Source organism: Gymnoscopelus braueri (genome assembly GCF_963280865.1).
Source record: "Gymnoscopelus braueri genome assembly, chromosome: 20".
In the NCBI taxonomy this organism is placed as follows: Eukaryota; Metazoa; Chordata; class Actinopteri; order Myctophiformes; family Myctophidae; genus Gymnoscopelus; species Gymnoscopelus braueri.
The window spans coordinates 32,612,925-32,635,670 of NC_137622.1; the positions used below are offsets into that span (position 1 = coordinate 32,612,925).

General features: G+C 40.6%; 2 protein-coding genes across 4 annotated transcripts; one reads left to right on the forward strand and one right to left on the reverse strand.

Moving 5' to 3' along the window:
* Positions 1 to 586: 586 nt before the first annotated feature.
* On the forward strand, positions 587 to 5,899 carry nox1 (NADPH oxidase 1). The gene is made up of 13 exons (XM_080415382.1): positions 587 to 710; positions 845 to 940; positions 1,153 to 1,263; positions 1,872 to 1,956; positions 2,373 to 2,515; positions 2,812 to 3,005; positions 3,103 to 3,229; positions 3,393 to 3,485; positions 3,587 to 3,828; positions 4,040 to 4,202; positions 4,438 to 4,584; positions 4,898 to 5,022; positions 5,132 to 5,899. Exons 1-13 carry the CDS (start codon positions 666 to 668, stop codon positions 5,256 to 5,258), a joined length of 1,698 nt encoding a protein of 565 aa, XP_080271508.1. The 5' UTR covers positions 587 to 665; the 3' UTR covers positions 5,259 to 5,899.
* A 2,566-nt stretch (positions 5,900 to 8,465) lies between these two features.
* cstf2 (cleavage stimulation factor, 3' pre-RNA, subunit 2) lies at positions 8,466 to 22,746 on the reverse strand. Of its 3 annotated transcripts, XM_080416109.1 has the most exons (14): positions 22,663 to 22,746; positions 22,366 to 22,444; positions 21,746 to 21,915; positions 19,985 to 20,121; positions 18,589 to 18,708; positions 18,284 to 18,406; positions 18,024 to 18,126; positions 16,249 to 16,308; positions 13,852 to 13,957; positions 13,132 to 13,412; positions 9,909 to 10,039; positions 9,699 to 9,770; positions 8,946 to 9,092; positions 8,466 to 8,792 (listed from the first exon to the last, which is right to left on the reverse strand). In XM_080416109.1, the coding sequence occupies exons 1-13, from the start codon at positions 22,739 to 22,741 to the stop codon at positions 8,970 to 8,972; spliced, it is 1,584 nt and encodes a 527-aa protein (XP_080272235.1). In that variant the 5' UTR covers positions 22,742 to 22,746; the 3' UTR covers positions 8,466 to 8,792; positions 8,946 to 8,969. The 3 variants fall into 3 exon arrangements, with proteins under 3 accessions (XP_080272235.1, XP_080272234.1, XP_080272236.1); XM_080416108.1 differs by having other exon boundaries at positions 8,466 to 9,092; XM_080416110.1 differs by lacking the exon at positions 16,249 to 16,308 and having other exon boundaries at positions 8,466 to 9,092.

Consider the following 22,746-nt stretch of genomic DNA (forward strand, 5'->3'; position numbering starts at 1 on the left):
ACATTTTCATATGGGGGCCCGCGGCCAAATACATCTAATTTTGGGGGTCCTTGGCATGAAAAGGTTTGAGAACTACTGATTTAGAAGGCATTTGTAGAATCGGCCTCTTAATTGGGTTAAAAGGGGGTGAACAATGGGCCCAGGTGCACCCCAATCACTCTTGATGAAATCATCACTGCCCTCCCTCCCAGAGACCTATGAACAAATGACAAACACAAATAAGAAGGGCAAAATAAATACACAAATCAAAATACACTAAAGGTGAAGACACAAAGGGTGAAATAACTAATTAATAGGGAACATTACACCTATCTAAATAAAATATTTGTAGCCTCTAAAATATAACATCTCTAAGGAAAATCTCTTGATGGTCACACTCGGGACAGGTGTGCTTCCTCATTCCACCAACCGGTTCTTATCTCCATTCTGAAAAGAGTGTTGACGTTGCTCCCAGTAATGCGATTCTCCTCTAGACTTCCTGAGAAGAACGCAATGTGAATTTTGCTTCCTTCTGAGTCATTGCATAGCCAGCCATAGATAGGCTACTACAGTCTAGACGCTCATTTAATGGGAGTGGTTTGAGCAGGTGCCTATAAAGTCCTGCAGGTGAGCAAAAGATGTAGTTTGAGTGTTAGAGTTGAGCAGTAGAGACAAGGGTCCCCAAAATGGGTAACTGGGTTGTAAACCATGGACTTGGAGCTGCCTTTCTGGTAGGTCAATTTGTATATGCCTAACCTGTAAACGTGTTTAGAGGCAGCAGTAGTTTAATATGGACCTGAGAAATATTTGCTATTTAATGAAAAATATTTATGATGTGAACATTTTACCATGGCTGGACTTGCAGGCTGTCTGGATGGGCATCAACATATTCCTATTCGTCTGGTTCTACTTGTTCTATGATTTGTCGGATCAGTTTTTCTACACGCGTCACCTTCTAGGGGTAGGTTACCCAATCGTGTTTCAGCTGTAAGAAAATGAACCAGTGAATTCATTTATGAATAAATCATCTCAGTTTTAGTTGTTGTGAGTCGATGTGATGCCACACCGGCACATATTTTCATCTGTCACTGATGCAAGTTTGAATTGCTGGTGACCCAGAATATGATCTAGTGTGAGGCCACATTAATATTTAGTTTTTGTTTTGCTGTCCAGTCTGCTCTGGCCTGGGCCAGGGCTCCTGCAGCTGTCCTCAACTTCAACTGCATGCTGATCCTCCTTCCAGTATGCCGAAACCTGTTGTCCTTGGTCCGAGGCACCATAATGGTGAGATTAATTTGTTACATGGCATTTAACATAGTTCAAATTATATAATTTGTGTGTGTGTGTGTGTATGCTACTGTATGTAGTGTGTGTATGCCATATAGTGTTTTTTTCTCTCTCACTTTGTCCAATCTGTATGGTAGCGTATGTAATACAATATAACTTATACAATTGGGGTGGTTGTATTTTGTCTCCCTGTTCTTCTATTGAGACATTTAGTTCCTGGCAAAGGTCATGTCTCACCCAGACAGGTTCTGACACAGATTTTGATCTGATGGTCAAGATTCAATTTATCACCAGAGCAAGCATGGCGGCTTTATTAGGTCAATGGTAAATCTTTCAGCACTTAAGCAGGAAACCAAGTTCAAATCTGGGGTAGAAGAGGAATGTTGCATAGTGCTGCTTTAACAAAGTTTAAGAATGTTCTCATTATATAACAGGTTCCCATTTTGGAACCATAAAATGGTTTCAATTAACTGGTAAACAAAGCTGTTTGTTTTACCTTAAACCCTTCTGGGGCCCAGAGACCCACATTAACATATGAAGTATATGTGAAGTTTTTTGTTGCACGTTTTTAAATTGCTTGTCTCAAACCTTCTGGATTCTTTCAGCGTTGTGGCCGAACAATGAGGAAACAACTGGACAACAACATAAGTTTTCACAAGCTGGTTGCCTATATGATTGCACTGATGACAGGTAGGACACACTCATCCCTTCATGGGCATATGCTGTATATACACACACTTGTTGCGGATACTAAGAAAGAAGAAGGTAAAGATTGCTCAAATAAATAGACTTACAAATGTGGCTAATCTTGTGAATTTAAATCTGAGCTGATACATTGGAAGTACAATAGTGTTTTTGATGAACATTTGTCTTTTCAACATTAAGTGACTGGTTGGAAACGTAGCTTCTCTTTAACTCATTTACATTTTACAATGTTATCAAACCACAAGTACAGAGTTCTTTAAAATAAAACAAAAATGAATACCAGCCTCAATAAGGACCGTGCTTTCATTAATTTTAAGTTTGATTTAATTAAGGGCAGGGATGAACAAGTGGAACTCGAATACAATAACTGGTATTATGATGTCTCCTCTGTGCTCTGATAGCTGTGCACCTACTTGCACATTTGCTCAATGTGGAGTGGTACAGCAGAAGCAGACGAGGGGAGTATGATGGGCTCAGCACAGCCTTGTCCAATCTGGAAGACTTCGACAACACCACCTACCTGAACCCTATCCGTTCCACAGATGTAAGTTATTGTGCAGCTTTTCAGACCTATCTGGCCCTGTACCCTCTCAAACTGTTAATATTGGCCTTTAAGGACCTGCGGGTACAGCACGCATTACTCCAAACCAAACTAAATATTTTGCAGAGTGCAGGATCAGCACTTTCAGTATTTAGAGGTCTTCAGTTATTGCCTTGCTTCCATCAAGTATGAGTTAGTCCGTGACTCGGCAAACAAAGGACGCAATGTTTTATACACATCTGTTGATCTGCCTTTTTGGCCTGGAATGACATGTACCTGTTCAACTCCTTGCGACACAGAATCCACAGCAGACCCCAACACTCTTTGTCTTGACCTCCATTGCGGGTCTCACAGGCATCATCATCACACTGGCACTCATCCTCATCATCACGTCCTCCATGGAGGTCGTCAGGCGCAACTACTTTGAAGTCTTCTGGTACACACACCATCTCTTCATCATCTTCTTTATTGGCCTCGTCTTCCACGGAGCAGGGTAAGGATTAAGTCAGGGCCCACATTCTGTATAAGTAGGACATATTTTTGTTCTTAGGAGCATGTCCCCTCATGTGACCCATGTATCCCATTCATAGGCGCGTTGTGCGGTCTCAGTCGACCACAGATCCGGCGCACAATTTCACATTCTGCAAGGATCGGTTTGAAGACTGGGGACGGATTCCTGAGTGCCCTATTCCCCAGTTTGCTGGGGGGTTCCCACAGGTTAGTGTTATGGACATTAAAAAGTTAAATTAACGGTCCTGATGTTACTGTGTACCGTTGTGGTTGCATAACTGAGACTTTTTTCATTATGATCCATGTTTTGTTGCCTAGAACTGCCTAGAAGCCAAATAACCATAACCCATTCTGTCCCCCCTATTCATAGACATGGATGTGGGTGATTGGTCCCATGATTCTTTATTTGTGTGAGCGTGTGCTGCGGTTCATCCGCTACATGCAGACGGTGCAATACAGAAAGGTAAGTTTCTGTAATGAGTCATCTGTTGGCCTTCGGGAATAATTGCTGGGTGTAGTCGCATGAACCATGTGCTCCATCACTGTCATGCATTCCATCATCAGATCGTGATGCGACCGTCCAAGGTGCTGGAGCTGCAGCTGGTGAAAAATGGCTTCAAGATGGATGTGGGGCAGTACGTCTTCCTCAATTGCCCAGCCATCTCCCCGCTAGAGTGGCACCCCTTCACGATGACCTCTGCCCCTGAGGAGGACTTCTTTAGTGTCCATATCCGTTCCGTAGGGGACTGGACTGAGAAACTTATCAGTATGGTGGAGCAGCTTCCAGAGGGTGCTCAGGGACCCAAGTGAGCACTTTTACAATGTTGACATGATCTGCATCCAGAATTCTCTGGCCATAACATGTTGCTGTTCACAATGCACCCTTCAGGCCATAATTGTGACAATAGCCCAGCTTAGAACTTTCCCCATTTGATTCAGTGATATGACACATCATTATTGATAATGGATAAAACCAGACATTGTTTGTCCATTTAACTATGATTTATCCTTCCCTAGAATGGGTGTTGATGGTCCATTTGGCACAGCTAGTGAGGATGTGTTTGACTATGAGGTCAGCATGCTGGTCGGTGCTGGCATTGGAGTCACTCCCTTTGCCTCAATTCTGAAGTCCATCTGGTACAAATTCAAAAACTCCAACCCCAAGCTGAAAACCCGAAAGGTAACTCATACCAGGTCTAACCTGTCTGTCTTGGCCTTTCATTAAGCATGCGCATCCGTTGTTCTGTTTTGACATATGCAATGCCCGGTCACATGAATCCAAGACAAAGGTGGTTATTGTCTCACGTTAACACTGTTTTCACAATGTATCATTTTTTTTTGTCACAAAGCAGTGATGCGGAATGCTCTTGCGTAAGAGTTTGTTGAAAATGCTCACATTCATTTCCCGGTTGCAGATCTATTTCTACTGGCTCTGCAGAGAAACGCACGCCTTTGAGTGGTTTGCAGATCTTCTGCAGATACTGGAGAAGGAGATGGAAGAAAGAGGAATGGCAGACTTCCTGACTTACAAACTCTACCTCACTGGCTGGGATCAGAGCCACGTATGTATTGTCTATAGCTACAGTCAGTGGTGGAAAAAGTAAGCCTACCCAAGTAAAAATATCAATACTGCAATGCAGAAACACTCTGTTACAAGTAAAAGTCCGGTAATCAAAATTTAGTAAAAGTTCCAAAGTATTGGCATCAAACAAGGTATCATGATGTGTAAAAATCTTTTGAAAATAATGTACCAAGTTACTTTCCACCACTGGCTACAGTAACACTAATGTTAAGTCTAAGCTCATAATTCCCACTTTGAATGGTTGAGACTGGTTCTTCTCTACCTCATTAAGTTTTCTCCATTTTTCTTCCTAGACTGCTCATGTGATGGTTCATTTTGATGAAGACAAAGATGTGGTGACCGGTCTCAAGCAGAAAACCCATTACGGCAGGCCTAACTGGGACAAGGAGTTTGAACAAGTTCGCAAAGAGAACCCTACGTAAGTACTTTTTTTTTTTTTCTCAATTCGTTAAGTAGATCTGATAACTGGTTAATTTGTTTGATTAATTTGTTCTTGTGCTTAAAATCTAAATTTTCAATACTTTCAGGTCAGTGGTGGGGACGTTCCTGTGTGGCCCTGCAGCCTTAGCCAAGGTCTTGCAGAAGAAATGTGTCAAATACTCAGACGTAGATCCTCGGAAGACCAAATTCTACTTCAACAAGGAGAACTTTTAAACTGACGAGGTGTGTTTCTCTTTTTGAAGGAGATCACTGGTCTTTTAAAACATTCAAAACAAACGTTTTCTTTTCACAATGGATCAGTCCTTGACAATTTCTGATGACACAATTTTGAAAGCTGTCAGGACCCACAGTAGCAATAAAATATTTGAATGTACCACTTTTTACAGGGACAATTCCAAATGTATGGAAAGCTACACATGTTCTACCATTATTTAAAGGGAATGATTCTCTAGTGACTGGTAAATGACTACTGATAAGTCTCCACACTTTCCCGTTTAGCCAAGATGCTGAAATCACTGGTAAATCATCAGCTGTGCACTTTCCTACAGCACTGGTAATCTTCAATTGGTACTGAAAGCCAGTAAGACAAAGTATTTTTTCCATACTAAAACCCAACCCAATTGATGCATATTTTGTCTACTTATAACAATGATGAGCTTGGATGAGTCAAAGAAACATTCCATGACAAATTATCTTCTCTGGCCCTACCCTGTCGATAATTTCAAGAGATAGCGGCCAACTTGAAGGTATTCGAGTTTGATACTTGGGTATCTGTGTATTGTAGGCTATATTTTTAGTTACTGCATGTGTGTTGTATTTCAAAGTTTCAACATTAAAGTATATTTTGTGACAAACTTTCTCTTTTTCTTTTTTTACTTTTAGTATAGTCGCAGTGCCCTCTTGGAACAGTTAGGATTTTATCTCATCCACCAAACCTGTGTTGTTCAAACAAAGGGGAAACGCATCCTGCCTGATTTCTATGAAAGTGGGAAACATACAGTATAATGTAGATTGTAGATTAACACATGGGTACTGTTGTGGCCCAAGGTTAGTTACAGAGGGCTACGACAAATGTCTGAGCAATTTATTTTTTATCACATAACAGGCCATATCACCATGACCTTCTTTAGCCACCACTCAGAGATGAGAAAATTGCATTTTTTGATTACTGTAGCAAGGATGCACTTCACCTTGCACCAATTGGTCATCTACTGCCATCTCAGCCTTAGGTGTCCCATTGCCACTCTCCTCAGGGCAAATGAAGGCTGGGTATAGGATACAGATTATTGGCTCTACTTATAGTCAGGGGATATTAGCAGAACATTTTCCAATCTTGGAATAAATTCCTTACCAAAAAAAATCTTCACCAATGTGTTTGTAAAGGTGTCTGGTAACACATCTCACAAAGACTGAAATGCAGTTTCCCTAGGGGAATTTGACAGCTTCTTAAAGTTTGGGTACCCACCATAACCTTGGTTAAAAAAATATCAAAAAAAAAAATCAAAATTTTATTATGTCTTAAGTAGCATGTGAGCGGTCAAACTAGGGTGTTTTTATGATTCTGAATCCATTGCAAGCATTTGTTTTGCACAAACCACTCCTTGGGCTAAAAACGGCCCAATCTCAATGGGCTTTTTACACAAAGTATACCTGGAAAAGGATGGCTATGGCCGTTTTTAGCTCAAGGAGTGGTTTTGGTGCAAAACAAATGCTTGCAATGGATTCAGAATCATAAAAACACCCTAGTTTGACCCCTCATATGCTACTTAAAACAGAATTACATTTTGATTTTTTTTAAACCAAGGTTATGGTGGGTACCCCAACTTTAAGGACCTGTCAAATTCTCCTAGGGAAACTGCATTTCAGTCTTTGTGAGATGTGTTACTAGACACCTTTACAAACACATTGGTGAAGATCTTTTTTGGTAAGGAATTTATTCCAAGATTTTTTTAATATCCCCTGACTATTAGGGACTGGCTTTGTCTTCCTGGTTTTCCCCAGTGACTCATAGATTCTAAGACAAATAAATTACTGATCAAACATTTCTGTGCATCCAAAATGGCTTTACTGTCAAATATCCTGTTTGATAACTGACCTCATTACCAGCAGATATCTTAAGACCAGTGGTGTAATACAAGTACTGTAAAGTACAATTGAGGTATTTTTACTTCTACTCCACTACATCTCAGAGGCAAATATTGTACTTTTACTCCACTTATTTGACAGCTTTAGTTACTCAGCAGATACGCATAACATTAACCACTAGCCCTATTTTATACATTGGCAATAGCCAATCTACAAGCTCGCAACGCGTCGTGTTGAGCTTGTAGATCTGCTATTTTTAAACATTTTAGCACTTTAAGAATATTTTGGTGCTTTTACTTGTAACAGTATTTTTATAATATGGTATTGCTTAAGTACATTTTCCACCACGCTGTAATTACAGGTGCAAAGTTTAAAGGAAGCCACTGTTAAAATTGACATTAAGCAGCATTAAAAAAAATCCATTAGCTTAAAGGTAGGGTAAGTGATATTTTTTGGTTAAAACAAAAAGTATTTTTTTAAAAGGTTAAAATACTATATTCTGATAGTAATCATTGCTATAGAGTGTTTGTCTCTCCAGCTCTTTAATAAACAGAAAATACATTTTTCGGTAGGTGTCAAAATCTCAACCAATCAGGAGAAAGTACCCATTTTTAAGCTTAATTTGTTTTCAGTTCAAATTTTGCATGCTCATTTCTTAGTGTCATCACTTCCAATTTCACTTGTTTAATCTGTGTCCTGATTGAGTTCTCTGTCCTGGTTGGATAAAATTGGAAATGAAACTACAAAAAAAAAAGAAAAAACTACAAAATACATTTTCTGTTTTATAAAGAGCTGGAGAGACATGGAGACTCTTTATATGGACAGGACACTCTATAGTAACGAGCACTATCAGAACATAGACCCATTTTGCAATTATTTGAATAATTGCAAATCACTTACCCTACCTTTAATCCTTTTTTCCATTAAACAGTTTAAAAGGAACTTTCACCTACACTACCGCAGCTCTGGCTAAGTAGTCAACCTAATGGTTCATCTTATGATCATTGATGAATGAATCTCTTTTACAACAATACATTGCCTAATAGCAATACACTTGCTCATGAAATACCTGTGTAAAAAAAAGAAATTTTAAATTAGCTGACACTGATGATTAAGATCTATGCCAGAATGGGCATTTCCTGGAAATTCTAAAACTATTAAAGGCAAAGCTGTCAGAGTCAGTTCCTTGTAAGCATGACAAAGGTATCCACTCAGGCATGTTGTATAACTAGTCATCTTTTGTGCAACAAAGCACCATTGTACAATCACAATTTGAATGAGATCCGTCAGTAAATTATATAAATCCCCAACCCTTTTTGACAAAATGAATATGAATATAATTTCTTGGGTATTTATTGAAAAAGAATATCCGGAACAAGCAACAGCTTCCAGAGCCAAAAAAAAAGATTGGTTTTAGAATTTAACAATGAAACACCGATATCAGTGGCATTTTCTGTTGAACTTTGACCCATACTCAACATAAAAACTGAAATCAACTTGATCTTTTATTCACAAACACCAACTTCGCCCTTCTATATAAAAAAAAGTGGACAATATGATACTAAATCTACAACAAAAAATATAGCAAATTAATGGAGAGACATCTTCGGACCAGTCCAATAGGATTTTGATGGGGTCGGTGGCAAAGAACAATCCCCGGCACTGTAAAAGAAAAGTTATAACTGAGTCAAGGAAGTTGGCACCTCATGTCAGTACTACTGTAACTATAGGCGTGCTGTTAGGAAGTGAGTAACCAGTTTCTTGCGCAAAAAGAGTGAGGCGACTGTACAGAGTGAAAAGATTTCTGCAGCCTACCCTTGGGCCTTTCACATAAAATGTTCAGGGTGCGCCTGCAGTCTTTTGAATCTGTTCTTTAAGAATGAGGATGCTCTGCCTCTGCTCTGGGGGCAACATGGCGATCTGCTCTGGGGTAAGCTGCAGGACCTGCATGATCAGGGCCGCCTGTTGGGAAAAGACAGACATCAACATCACTGCACTCACATTTAAAAGATATTGTAAAGTCTCACTTTATGTTACCGTTTAATTGGCCATGTCTTAAAGCAGCACTATGTAGTACCTATGTAAGTTACATGTTTAAGCAATAACAATCATCCTTCCATAAATGTATAGCCTCAGGGGGCTCCCTGCTAGGGGCTTGACTGTATTACTATGTATAGGGGATACAATGAGTTTCATCCTGGCATTTGCCAAGGCACCAAGGCAGAACTGCCAGTCAAAGCGAAGACTGGCCAATCACAGTGAGTCCTCGCCGGACATACTTACAGAGACTCTTGGGTAATGAAGTCAAAGACGACCATGTTATTTGTGTCCAAAGTGGCCACTGATACCCCAAACTACATACAGTAGTGGTGCTTTAAGTCAGATTATTATTATCTTATTTTAATTATTTTATCTGAGACCTTCATTTCGTGAGGAAGTTAAAAATAAAAAATAATAATGTGAAGGCCAACAGAAGCGTCAGTTTTTCACAACAAAAGAGTATTATCACACTCCATCAGGTTGGATTCCTATCCAGCCTATTACAATACACTGATGAGTCACACCCACCTTTTCATGGTCCTGTGAAGAAACCTGGTTCTGGCCGGGGCTGAAACCGCCTCCCGACTGTGGAGGAGGACCCTTCATGACAAACACACACACACACACACACATACATGAATGAATCCTTTAAGGTGATGCATACATACGTTCGTACACACGCACAAATGTGCCTCCTACAAATCTGACCAGAATGAAATCATGAGCTGTAGACATTACCGGTCTTGCAGGTGGAGGAGCATTAGGACCCATGTTGTGGGGGCCAGGACCTTGCATTCCTCCTGACATAGGACCCCTCTGTCCAGACGGTGGCCCACGAGCATCCATCTGGGGACCTCTGGGGTCACGACCTACAGAAACAAATGCAAGTGATGAGTCAGTAATGAACAACAATATCCTTAATATGGCATAGATGCTCAGGAATCCAACCATTCAGGTCCTAGTGAAAACAGAGGCGTGTTCAGATTACGTCTCTCATAAATCAAGTTCAAACTGGGACATATCACATATAGGGGGCCATGCTCACGCCTCAGAATAATTACAGCATGGGGTTTAGGTGTGGCGTTGCAAATGTGTTAATTATGTTGCTCACATTCCAAGAGTTCCATTTTTATCTCCACCAGGAGATCATGCATTCGCCATTCGTGTGTACGTATGTGTAGCCGCAAGCAACTTGGATGCTATAAGGCATCTAGAGTTGCAATACCAACCCTTGACAGCCCATTAATTGAAACCTAATCTGATTGTATTAAACAACGTTAAACTCACCAACATTGCAACTGTACGGAAAGCTTGGGTTATACCAGGGGCGGACGCACTGTAGGCCAAGTCAGGCCCGTGCCTTACCTCGAATACACTGTGCCTTCCCTCCGCCAGACAGCTTTTTTGTATTTACTATGAATATCGCCCCCTATACTTAAGGCTGACAAACAACGTAATACACATCCATTCTCTCTCTACGTCCTGCATGTCTGGAGGATGTTGAGTCTTTTGAGCCAATGTGTATTCTCAGAATCCCTTTTCACACTCGAGTGTGAAATGTGTCTGTCTGTGTCAATCATTCACAGAACCGGTTTTCTACGTCATGACATAAGCACACAATATAAACACCACACACATGTCCTGGCCTCGTTCTCTTCATTTTTTATTCTTGAGACAGCAGAGAGACAGCAATGGCACCAGCGTAAAAAAAAAAGTTTGTCTAGAGCAAACTCATCGACGCAAGGACGCCTAAACGAACGGCCGCCACCGCGACCGCCTAAACCGCATTCAGGACAAGCTGCTTGAGGAGCAGCATCAGTCCTGCTTGGTAAAATAAAGGCTTAACTCAGTGGACAATATTTTGCAATAGGCCTACTCGCGGATGAGTATAACGATCTTTCCAAACGGGAACTAGTTGCAGTTTGTATTCGATTCATGGAGGATGGAGGACTCATCAAAGAGCGGGCAGTGGAATTTATTGACACCACGGATTTGACTGCACGGTGCATCACAAGCGCTCCTAAAAGAAACCTTTCCGAGCGCAGTTTATGTAAACTGCAATTCTCACTGGCTAAATGTAGTGCTTTGCACTCTGTAGCCAAAGCATCCCTGGATATTAGCAATACACTGCCAGCTTTGTTTTTTTGTATCAAGTGTTTTCCCCCCCTTTTCTCTCTCATGTACATTATATCTGACTGGCGCAGTGATATGCTTGTGGTTCAAGAAAGTACAAAATAAAAGTCTTTGAGTCGTTGTCATGGTTAATAATTTACCAATCATCTACCAACTATTGTAGGCTACCTATGTCTAAGCTAAAACATAAATATGTAGGTTGCCTAAATAGTAAATACTTCGGTAATTTCTGGTTATTTTAAGAGGTTATTCAACTCTCCAGCTGTCTATCTGCGGCGACCCTACCCCGGGAGGCGGGGGGCGGGGGCTGGGGGCCTACCACGTATTTGCCTGGCCTTACTCATAAAGAGATCCTGCGTCCGCCACTGGGTTATACTCTTTGTATCTGTCAAGTTTTTGTTTCATAAAAATCCACCGTAGACATGTTATGAGCTACTTTCTGACAATAAATTCTGGGCAGGTGATTAATTTTTAAAAGAGTTTGGAAGCACACGTCCTGCAGCCTCCTCACATTATGTGCAAATTCGAAAACAGGTGGTACGCAGGACCGCTGAGTGATTCCAGCAAGCGCTTCCAAACTCGAACACTTGACAGATACAAAAAGGATTAACCCAAGCTTTCTGTACAGCTTTTGGTGAGTTTAACGTTGTTTAATAAAATCAGATAGGACTTTCCGGTTTCAATGGACAGGCTGTCAAGGGTTGGTATTGCAACTCTAGATGCCAGATAGCTTTATAGCATCTAGGTTGGTTGTGGCTAGCGTATGTGTATGTTTCTGTCCGCAGCTAATCTTGCATACTACTAGACTGACCAGTGCTAAATCTCTTGTGCACAGTGTCAGCAGGCCAAGGACCTCAATTTAGTACTCTCAAATCAGTCATCGACAACTATGTCATGTTTATGAATTCAAAATTGTGCAGCAATCGTCCCTCCAGGCTATGGGATAAGTGTCCCGCACTAACTAGCCAACGACAACACTCCTGTCTTCCGAGGGATGTACAGGAACTAGCCAATCACAGACTTCCAAGTTCACCGGTGCGAGCAGACATGCTGTAAGATTGAAACTCATAATAAATATACATTTATAAAATGGGACAACATACGAAACCACCAAATTATTTAAGGTTAATGTCTGTGCACAGTCACCTCAGACTTTAGCTCCTATTAGAGTTTAGAGTGCAGACAATCGGCAAAGCAGAGATAACGGGGGGAGGTAGTCACTGACTGGAATGAGCTAGACACTGAATGGACCATGGTTAGACATTGTATGACAAAAGAGAGCAAGACAGACAGTAGAGACAATATACAACTGCTAATCACATGGTGCCAAGAAATGTAACTGCATACATCACTATTATTATTAGGGCATGCCTCCTGGTGGAGATTTGCGCTCTAGTATGCACACCTTTATAGTGCTTGTTAAAACCACGAACTGAAGACTACCAGTGTTGACATTCATAAAACCAATGAAATATTGAGTTCTATAACAAAGTAGAACAAAATGTAGACCTCGTTATTGATCGACCCTTTGGCCCATGCAGATGGATGGTGCTCATTAGGGCATCATGTGGTTGTCTGGGCTAGATGTACTCCATTATATATGCATCCTGTGCATGCTAAGAATACTAACTACGCATACACCACAATATTCACAAGGTAAAGTCAGCTGAGCTCTTCATTTTAACAACACACAAGAGTAAAGTACATAGCAAAAAAATAACTTGAATCTGAATCAAAAAAACAAAAACAAGTGTGTAGTGTAGCTTCTATAAAACCCCCAAATTGAAGTTTCCATTCTCATACTTTGAACCAGTGGTGGCACAGTTACCTCGTGTTTCCATTGGAGGCCCCCGTTGCTGTTGCTCCATCATAGGAGGCCCTCTGGGATCTCCCATCATGTTTCGGGGTTCACCCATAGGTGGGCCTCTCATGTCATGTTGCGGAGGTCCTCTCATATCTGGAGGGGGTCCACTTCCCATCTGGCCCATGTGCATGGGTGGTGGAGCCTGCTGGTGCTGGGGTGGTGCCTGCTGATGCTGGGGTGGTGGCTGCTGGTGCTGGGGTGGTGGCTGCTGGTGCTGGGGTGGTGGTGCCCCCATGTAGCCCCGGCTAGATGCATACACACAGAGTGAACTTGAGTAGACAGCCCTCAGACTTACATACACTAATAATCATTGACATCTACTGTAGGGCTCTATCGATTATTTTCTTAGTAATTATTCATTTGGTCACATTTTCGATGATTTTTTATTTATATATCAACAAATTGACGCAAAAACGTTCTAATTGATGATTTATAATCGATTAGTCTGATTAACCAATTAAGCCACATTTTATACTTGCACAAACATCAGTGAAAATAGACGATCTACAAGCTCACAACAATGCGACCTGTTGTGAGCTTGTACATCTGCAAGTAAAAAAAATGTAAAGATAGGCGAAAATAAAATGTTAATCAATTTGTTTGATTAACGGTTGCACCCCTACATAAGCCAACAATCACTGACGTCTACAGTTTAGGTAATGTGATTTGGATGAGAGTTCTTACTTTATAGGCTGCTCTATGACCTCTCCAGTGACAGACAGCAGGGTTCCTCCTCGGGGGTCATTGGGACCATCTCCCAGCAGGCCTCTGGGTGGAATACCACCAGGTCCTGAGAGAGACAAATCATACATTAAAACACACAGAACCACTGGACTCATTTAAATACTCTAAATGTGCCTAAATTTGTTCACACCCTATCATCAGGGACATGCACCACCCCAGCCACAAACTGTTCACACCCCTACTACGACCGCAGCCAGGCAAGGAGGCCTACCATATCAAGGGCAAGACCACCAGATTTCTGAACAGCTTCCACCCGGCTACAATCAGACTACTGAACAAGGCCTGATCACCGCCTATCACCAGGCTGACGTGTTAACTGGAACATTTTACTTGAAACTGAATCTTTTTCCTCCCTTGTGGATATACAGTAGTTTACATTAGACAGACCGAAAGCAGGGAGAGAGAGATGGGGAGAGACATGCAACAAAGATCGTCGGAATCGGGACTCGAACCCGCGATGCGCTGTCAGGCTACATTTGAGTCTGGATTATGTTCTCTTTGACATGCTTATTATGTTTGGAATTCAGGGTTGGAATTCAATTGAAACCCAAATCTGCAGAAAACACTAAATCCACCTGAAGCATGTAGCAACTCATGCAAGCATCCACTGAGACCACAGTAGACAATGCAGGCAGTGAGCCTTCAAAACACTAAAAAGGTATAATTTTAAGCAATTATTGAAAAATTAGATAGAGCCTTGAGCATTTACTGGGCATGAAATCTACCAAGAGCCCTAAGTCTTGTCCTACACATGAATCCTGTTAGATCCATGTATATTTAAACGGTGAGACATATTGGAATACTGCTTGAAGAGAAGAATGCACAATTTTTGCAACCTGACTAAATATGCGGTTTTCTGTTGAGCCTGAAATCACTAAGAGGCAGCACTAAGCTTCTGGAGACCAAAAGGATTGTGACGTCCCAACTACCATCTTTCTCCGACCCTCGCTGGAGCGAGCCTCAGAGCTCTGCCAAATATAACAGACTCCAGCTCAGCAGTCAGTGTTCAGGTAATTTTACAGTAACTAGTGAGCCGTGGTGAGATTTCTCTGCCGACAAACTAAAAAGGGCTAATGCAGGGGGTGAGCAGTGCCAGCCAAAGTGGAGACGAATCCTGATATAAATCATATTAAAAGAAAAAATCCTATACAAAACAAAATCTCATCCTCAAAAACATGTACACAAACACAGCAAAAGGTATAGAATACATCGGCAGAGAAAGAATGAGCACAAAGGAAACCAAGGTCAACAGATGTACAGAGAACTCATATCAGTACTAGCGAGCCATTTCATGTAATGCTTAAAAACGCAATACTTCCAAAGTTTCAAGAGGTCAATGGTGTTATAATTCACTACGGGTTTATTATAGTTCATGAGCACTAATAAAGCTGAAGTTAACAACTTTACACAATCAGTACACAACTTAACATTAGTAAAGCCGAGTGGGAAAACAAAGCATGAGAAATCCTCTACGGTCTACAGTGTCACGATCCAGTCACCAACTACATGCATATTAATTGTTTTCACCTCCAATTCTCTTGCTTTATAGAATCAAGATATAAATGACCTACTTAAAGGACGACTTCAGCCATTTTCAACCTATCTTCATATACTGTAATTGGTCCTCACTAATGATCATATAATATGGTACTCAAGAGGAGGGCTGTGGACAGTTCAGGTCACACCAAAATATGGTTTCCCGCTGTTATACTCAGGCTGTGCGAGGCCGACAGTTTTTTTGCAGCCAGTATGGTGTGGCATGTACCAGGCTACCAGCAGGCGTATAGAGCGCGTAAACGCAAGATGTGCGTGTCACGCGGAAAGATGCGCAAGGCCATGAATCCACGCATTTGCATTGACAAAGCATTGGCAGATTCCACCCCAGGTAAAATAAAAGCACGGTTTGACCGTGCCCTAACAGTGACATCATCAATAGGGAATCCAAGCTAATAGAAGCTGCAGGCTTTCTATTCCTGGAAAGTGAAATCTTGTTTTGAAAAAAAAAAAAAAACTGCCTAACAATGATGTCACTGGTAGGCATCTACAGCCCTCCTATGAGACACCGGCAGAGTAGAATAATTTTTTTACCATTTTATCATGTGCATTAGTGAGAACCAATTATATGAAGATAGGTTGAAAATGGCTGAAGTCGTCCTTTAAGTAATTAGTCAAGGCAACAACCTGTAATTTGATCATGGTTGACATGCACCAAGACCAACTTTGGAATACCAGGCTAAATCTTAAAACAGTATATGTCTAGGCTGCAGCAGTCAGGCCACGACACTCTTATGATGCATCTAGAGAACTGAGGCTGAACTGAGGGAGTGTGGGTGATACCTTGAGGCCGCTCGATAGCAGCCTGCCCAGACGATCCTGTGGGAGAAAGCTGAAGGTTTCCTGAGCCAGCATTAAATTGAAAAGGACAAGAGACACGGCACTCAGAAAGGCAAAGTAGTACTGAAAGATCATTCCCAAGCATGGAGCCCGCCCCAACCATGGAGATTCTCTCTCACACACATGCATGTTATGAGAAAGAGATGATTAAGAGATGACTGTGCTCAACCAGTTCAGTACGGGCTGGATTTACAATGTTTACAACTTGCACATTATTGCACAAAGTGGTATGCACTTTTGTAAGGTGCAATGTATAAAACATATTAATGTGCTTAGAAGAATGACAGAGACCTTAGAAGGTTAAACATTTAAAATATCAAAATGTCAGCTTTCTATGAGCTCTGTTTTTGAACACCATTTTGATAGCTGACTGGGATATGGCCCTCATTGAGCATTTTCACTGATTTCAGTGCTATGGGTGACACCTAGTGATCACAATGAGCCATGACAAGAGCACAGTGACAGTGACACATTGACATGTAAAAGCAAAAAAATACATCTGAAAAATATGAAGAAATCTCCCAGTAGATATGTAGAGAAATAGTTCTAGAAAGAAATGCTTCTTTTATAGGATTGTTATAGGAATTAATCCAAATAAGATTAATATTTTTCAGACTATCCACATTTCTATGGCATAATATTGCTTTTCAAAATGTTCTCTCATTCTTCTTTTCCCCAGTAATATGTTTATTGGAAGTCAGGCACAAAAACTGTCATTCACATCGACATGACTGCACATATAAGCAAGCATGCATATGTGAAAACAGAATGACACCTTCCCATCATCAATAAAATAATCACAATCAGCATGTGCTCTTAAGACACTACTTCCATAAAATATCTTCACCTTTTGTCTTTTTTTTTACACACACACACACACACACACACACACACACACACACACACACACACACTAAACAGAACCCAGTTTTTCAATGACAGGACATGTAATCGTAAAGTCTAGTTTTTCTAACATGCATTGGAACCCTTAATTTGTAAATGAGAAATAGTCATTAACACTACCTACCTTACCTCACTAGTTTGTGCAATAAAGGTGTTAATAAATATTGTTGTAATGTGATTGTGAATTATGCTACAAATCTACTCAACATTTAGATTGGAATTGAGCAACGAAACTAGCTTATCAGTTGTTCTGTGATTTTCATGTAGAAGTCACAGTATAGCCATACAGTAGGTGGCCAGTGACTTTGACCAGTTTCACTTTCAAAACCTTTGCATCATGCATGTCACACAAACAGAATGCGGCACACAACACCACTGGTTTTGATCATGTGGATTGTGGAAGTTAAATAGTGGTTAAAAGAGTTAAAAAAAAGCTGGCTTGTTCATATATATAGTGGATATGAACAAACTTGTTATATCAACAAAACACATCGCATTCTGTTTGTGTGACATGCATGATGCAAAGGTTTTGAAAGTGAAACTGGTCAAAGTCACTGGCCACCTAATGTACTGTCATACTGTATATCTCTTTCTGGATATATGGTGAAGGCAAGTGCAAAACGTCAAAAGTCAATAATTTCCCTCTTACTACACATATATAGGTCAGAAACGGATAATGGACAGTAGATAAAGGGAGACTAACTGCATTTCAAGTGGTTACTCATCACTAATTTAAACCATCAACCCTTTGGATGGATGGATGGAAACCATTTATGGATCAATTTATGAATGCATGAATGCAGTTTGATGCTTACCTGGAGGCCCGGGTGGTGGTCCTTGTCCAGGCATAGGCCCAGGAGGAGGTTGCATGTTTGGGGGTTGCATCATCTGGGGAGCTCCATTCATATGCATTCCAGGCTAAGATATCATAAAAACAACATGAAGAGGTGGATACGTTTGGCGGGTTCTCACAAAATTTAACTGCACTGGTGTTTGGAGATCAAATAAAACGACACCTTGTGCTATTCCTCCTTCCTTTGTTACAAATTTATGTTTGTTGAAAAGCAATACCTACCATGGGCTGTGGCTGGGGGGCAGGGACACTGGGTTGGGCAGGAGGTGGATTGACTGCTGGTGGCGCACTAGTCTGGGTGCTGGGAATCAGAGGCTGGACTGTAGTCTGACGGTGAAGCATTTTCTGTAACACAGTAGCCAAGTTCAATAAAGTGACTTTTCTTATACATCTCATGTGGTACAAGCTGGCACTACGTTCTTTTACAATTGGGCTTCAGAAATCACATGAAATTCCCCACCCAGATATTTCTTAATAATCACTAAAGAGCTGCTAAAAACAAGTGTAAAATATCTTAGATTTCGCACCAGGGCAATCTCTGGGTCAACGATCCTCATGACCACTTGTGCCTGCAGCAGAGCATAAGCCAACTGAGGGTTCTGCAGTAGCATGTTCCTCGCCTCCTGGGGACTGTTCTGCACACACAGCTAAAAAATAGAAACAGAAATGTTACTTCTGGAAATTATGGAAATGGAAGACAAACAGTACCAAAAATGTCTGACTGTGAATAAGCATTACCAGAGCTCTCATATGAAAGGAAGTTGAGGTTTTCTAGGGCTTGAACTTCCTGGTAAGTTGGACATGAGTGTACAGAATCTAAGGGCCCCATTTAGACCAGGGCTCTATAAAATATGTATTTGGGATGAACAAAAAATTCCCTTGGGATGCAGTTGGCACTTTTTTCACTGTACCTAAGATAGCAATGCGCCAACAATGCGGCGACCACAACTCATTTTAAGACCAATACGACCATGCTCGCACAGATGAGCTTAAAGGATCATTTCTGACTACGTTTTTCTTACCTTTTATATGATATTACAATATCCTAGGATGAATGGTACAGTAGAAAATGTTCATAACTCCATCCCGAGTCCACGGCAGGTAAAAACCAGAGCGGACGGTCCACGCTCTAGCACGCTTTATTTTTTTCACATATCTGACTTTCCTAATGACAGAAAACTGTCCACGGTGATTGTGAGATAGGCCCCTCTGGAAGTCTCGCAAGCCGAGATTTCACCCGTGATCAGAGTGTAAACACTACGGCGACCCATTTGGGACAAAAACACTGTAGACAGTTTATTAGTCGTTTGGAAAGTCAGATATGAACAAAAACAAATATATAAAATCGCGACAAAAATATGTGATCTGCTCGGGTTTTTAGCTGCGGTGGAAAAACGTAGTCCGGAATTCTCCTTTAAGTACCGGTACATTTGGTAATTCTACAACGTGGGCGATGGGCATGAAAATGACAACTACGTTGATTGGAACTAGCAGACACTTGTGTTGCATATTTACGCCGCGTGCAAGATAGGACCCTAGTAGTATTAACCTTGGCCTAAGACCTAGCACAGTCGCTGCAATTCAATTACCAAATGGTGTAGAAAGGAAAGGAAATGTATAAAAAAACAAATGAAATAACTAGGTGCACATTTAGTTGTAAAGTTATACTTACTACTTAAATGTTTGCCAAACGCAGTGAGCAAGTAGTATCAGACAAATATTTAAGTTTCATATAAGGATGTTGTTAGTACGTTTACTGTTGAGTGAGAAAACATGTTGCACATTAAGCTTATCATCTGGGGCCATAGGCAAAGAGGACTGACTATGAAATTTGTTTCTTAAAAGTTCAAACATGTTCTGCTCCCATTGGGACATACACAAACGAATACACAATACTTTGTAATACAATACAAACTTGTATACCTTCATTTGTTTCATGAGTTCAAACATCTGTTCTGGGGGGAGACTAGCAACAGCTCTGCTGATGGACTCAGGTGCCTCATCAGGCGTGACATTTTCACCAAAAGGCGACTCAATAATGGGGGCTCCTGTTCCCAAACCTGTGCAAGACAAAAGTAATAACTAGGGATGCACCGATATGGAAATTCTTGGCCGATACCACTGTTTAAAATAACAATTTAGCCAATACTGATACAGATATTTGTTTATTTCGTTTTTGGTGTCATTATTTCCCCCTTTTGTGCCAGGGCAACAATAAAACTTCATTATAAGAAATAACTGTTCACCATCTGCAGAAACAACAAAATTGCCTTGATGCAAGTAACATTAACGAGTGTCAGCTGGACAGTGACACACACCTCAGCTGTGCTGAACTGAAAGTGACTGGAAAAGTAATGATAATTATTACTGTGATTATGGTACGCTTACATTTCATATCAAAATCCCCCACCAAAAAAAATATATATATACATATATACACACACACACACACACACACACACACACACACACTATACATATATATAGTCAGCTTTTTGAGTTTTCTGTACTAAGCCAGCAGCAATGAAAACATTTAGAAAATGTTTTACATGCATTTTCTCAATACACAAAACAACTTTTTTACAAAATTGGGTCTATAATATATCACATTAACTCAACTGCTACACCAGGTACTGCCAGAGCAAAAAGCCATTGCCAGTTACACATAATGATATGACCGTTACTCTTTCAGTATCTTTGGCGAGGAGATGTGGCGTAGCAGTTAATAGGGTCCATCAAGTGTACTATGTATGTGCAATTTTGGTTAACATTTCCTATAAATCCCAGGTCTATATACACTATAAAATAAAAACGTATAATGCATTATAATCTTCTTATACACTGAATAATTATGATTATAAGCACCAATTAATACTCAATGATTTATAACAATAATCATAACATATTAGAGCATTTTATATTGACTTATATGGTCAAGTATGACACAGGGCTCGAAACTGTGACCATTTAGTTGCATATGCTCCCAAAATCAAAATGTATCTGTTCAACCTCTGTGAGCATTTGTGCGAGTCCAAATTATTCTTCTGTGCGTCCAATACGCACCAGAAGAACTGTATTTTCAAATTAAACTAGACGAGTCAAGTTGCTGTGTGTGCTTGTGCGAATGTGCGTGTAGCCTGTGTTTCTCTAGGCAGAGATGATAGAAAAGTCATAGGACGACGCACAGCTGGTCTAGTGCGACAATTGAGTATTGATTCAAAGATTAAGATTCAAATATTCAGAATCAATTTAGCCTATTGAAAAATGCTTATTTGTGACACTACTCAACTTGATTGTTGAGCACATTACAAGTGAATTTTGAGTAGCTATACGCAATGGACGATGTAATAAGTAGTACCCTACACCATTGGTTGCAGGCCAATGTTCATCATCTATAAGGCACAGAGTATTAATGAGTTCTGATAACTATAATTACAAAGTGTTATAAGCAGATTAATGCATTATAACTTAAGTATGTTTATAATGCATTATAAACATGGGTTTCATAGGAAGTGTTACACAATTTATAAACGGGTGATAACAGGTGACAACCTATTCCATCCACTATGACTTGCCAACGATAATAGCGATTATCATACCATCCCTAACCGTGTAGAACTTGCCACCAAATTGCAGCAACTTTGAATTCTCAATAACAAATACTACCAGCACCAAAGCACTTACTTTTGAGCTCCTCCTTATTCTTCTCGCTGGCTGCGTTGTCGACACGGAGAGCCCTGCCACTGAATTCTCTCCCGTTCAAGTTCCGCATGGCACTGAGGGCCGTCTCTTGGTCTTGATATTCACAAAAGCCATAGCCCTTTGGTTTCCCAGTTTCTCTGTCATACACTAATCTGGACATCAACAGATACATACGACATGATCATACTCTTGATACGAAGTCATGGAAATCCAAATGGCCCATTTCAAATTGTATGACAACTACATGTATGTAGGCCAGTTGAGGAGAGAGCTGGCTCTCATCACAAGTTTGCACTTATGGGTGGAAACCAGAATTTACTTGAACCGTATCCACAAGTTTCCTACGGCATTAAAGGGCATCACTTCCTGTGGATTTGATCAGGTATCAGGGATCAAAGCGACAGGAAGTGATGCCCATAATGCCCTAGGAAACTTGTGGATACATTACATGCAGCCTTCGTGTTGTGGAGGTGTTTTACTGTAAAACACTGACATTGTGGAATTACAAGTATACAGACATATTTCAATATGTGTAATAAAACATCTGACGAATTGAATACCAATGAGAGAATGTGCATGTGTGTCCCCCCTGCTTAACTTACCTGAAACTGACAACAAGCCCCACTTCAGAAAAGATGTCTTTCAGCTGTTCTTCCGTGGCTTCATATGGAATGTTCCCCACTGAAATAAAGTGTGAAATGTGCAGGTGATGCAATTAAAATACAACATTTCAACCAAACTTATAAAGAATTGCCTCGTTGGTTAGCCGAACCTCATTAGCCTGATAGCTAGCTAGCAGGATCATCCTTGTTTTTACTTGAATGGTATGTCAAATTCAAAAAATTGCAAACCAAACAAAAACAACAACTATATATTATCAAAAACGTTAACGAACTTACCAAACACTGAGCGTAACGAACGATCTACAGCTGGATCTCTGGCTGCAGCAGCAGCGACTGCAGCTGCTAGATTCGCCATTTTGG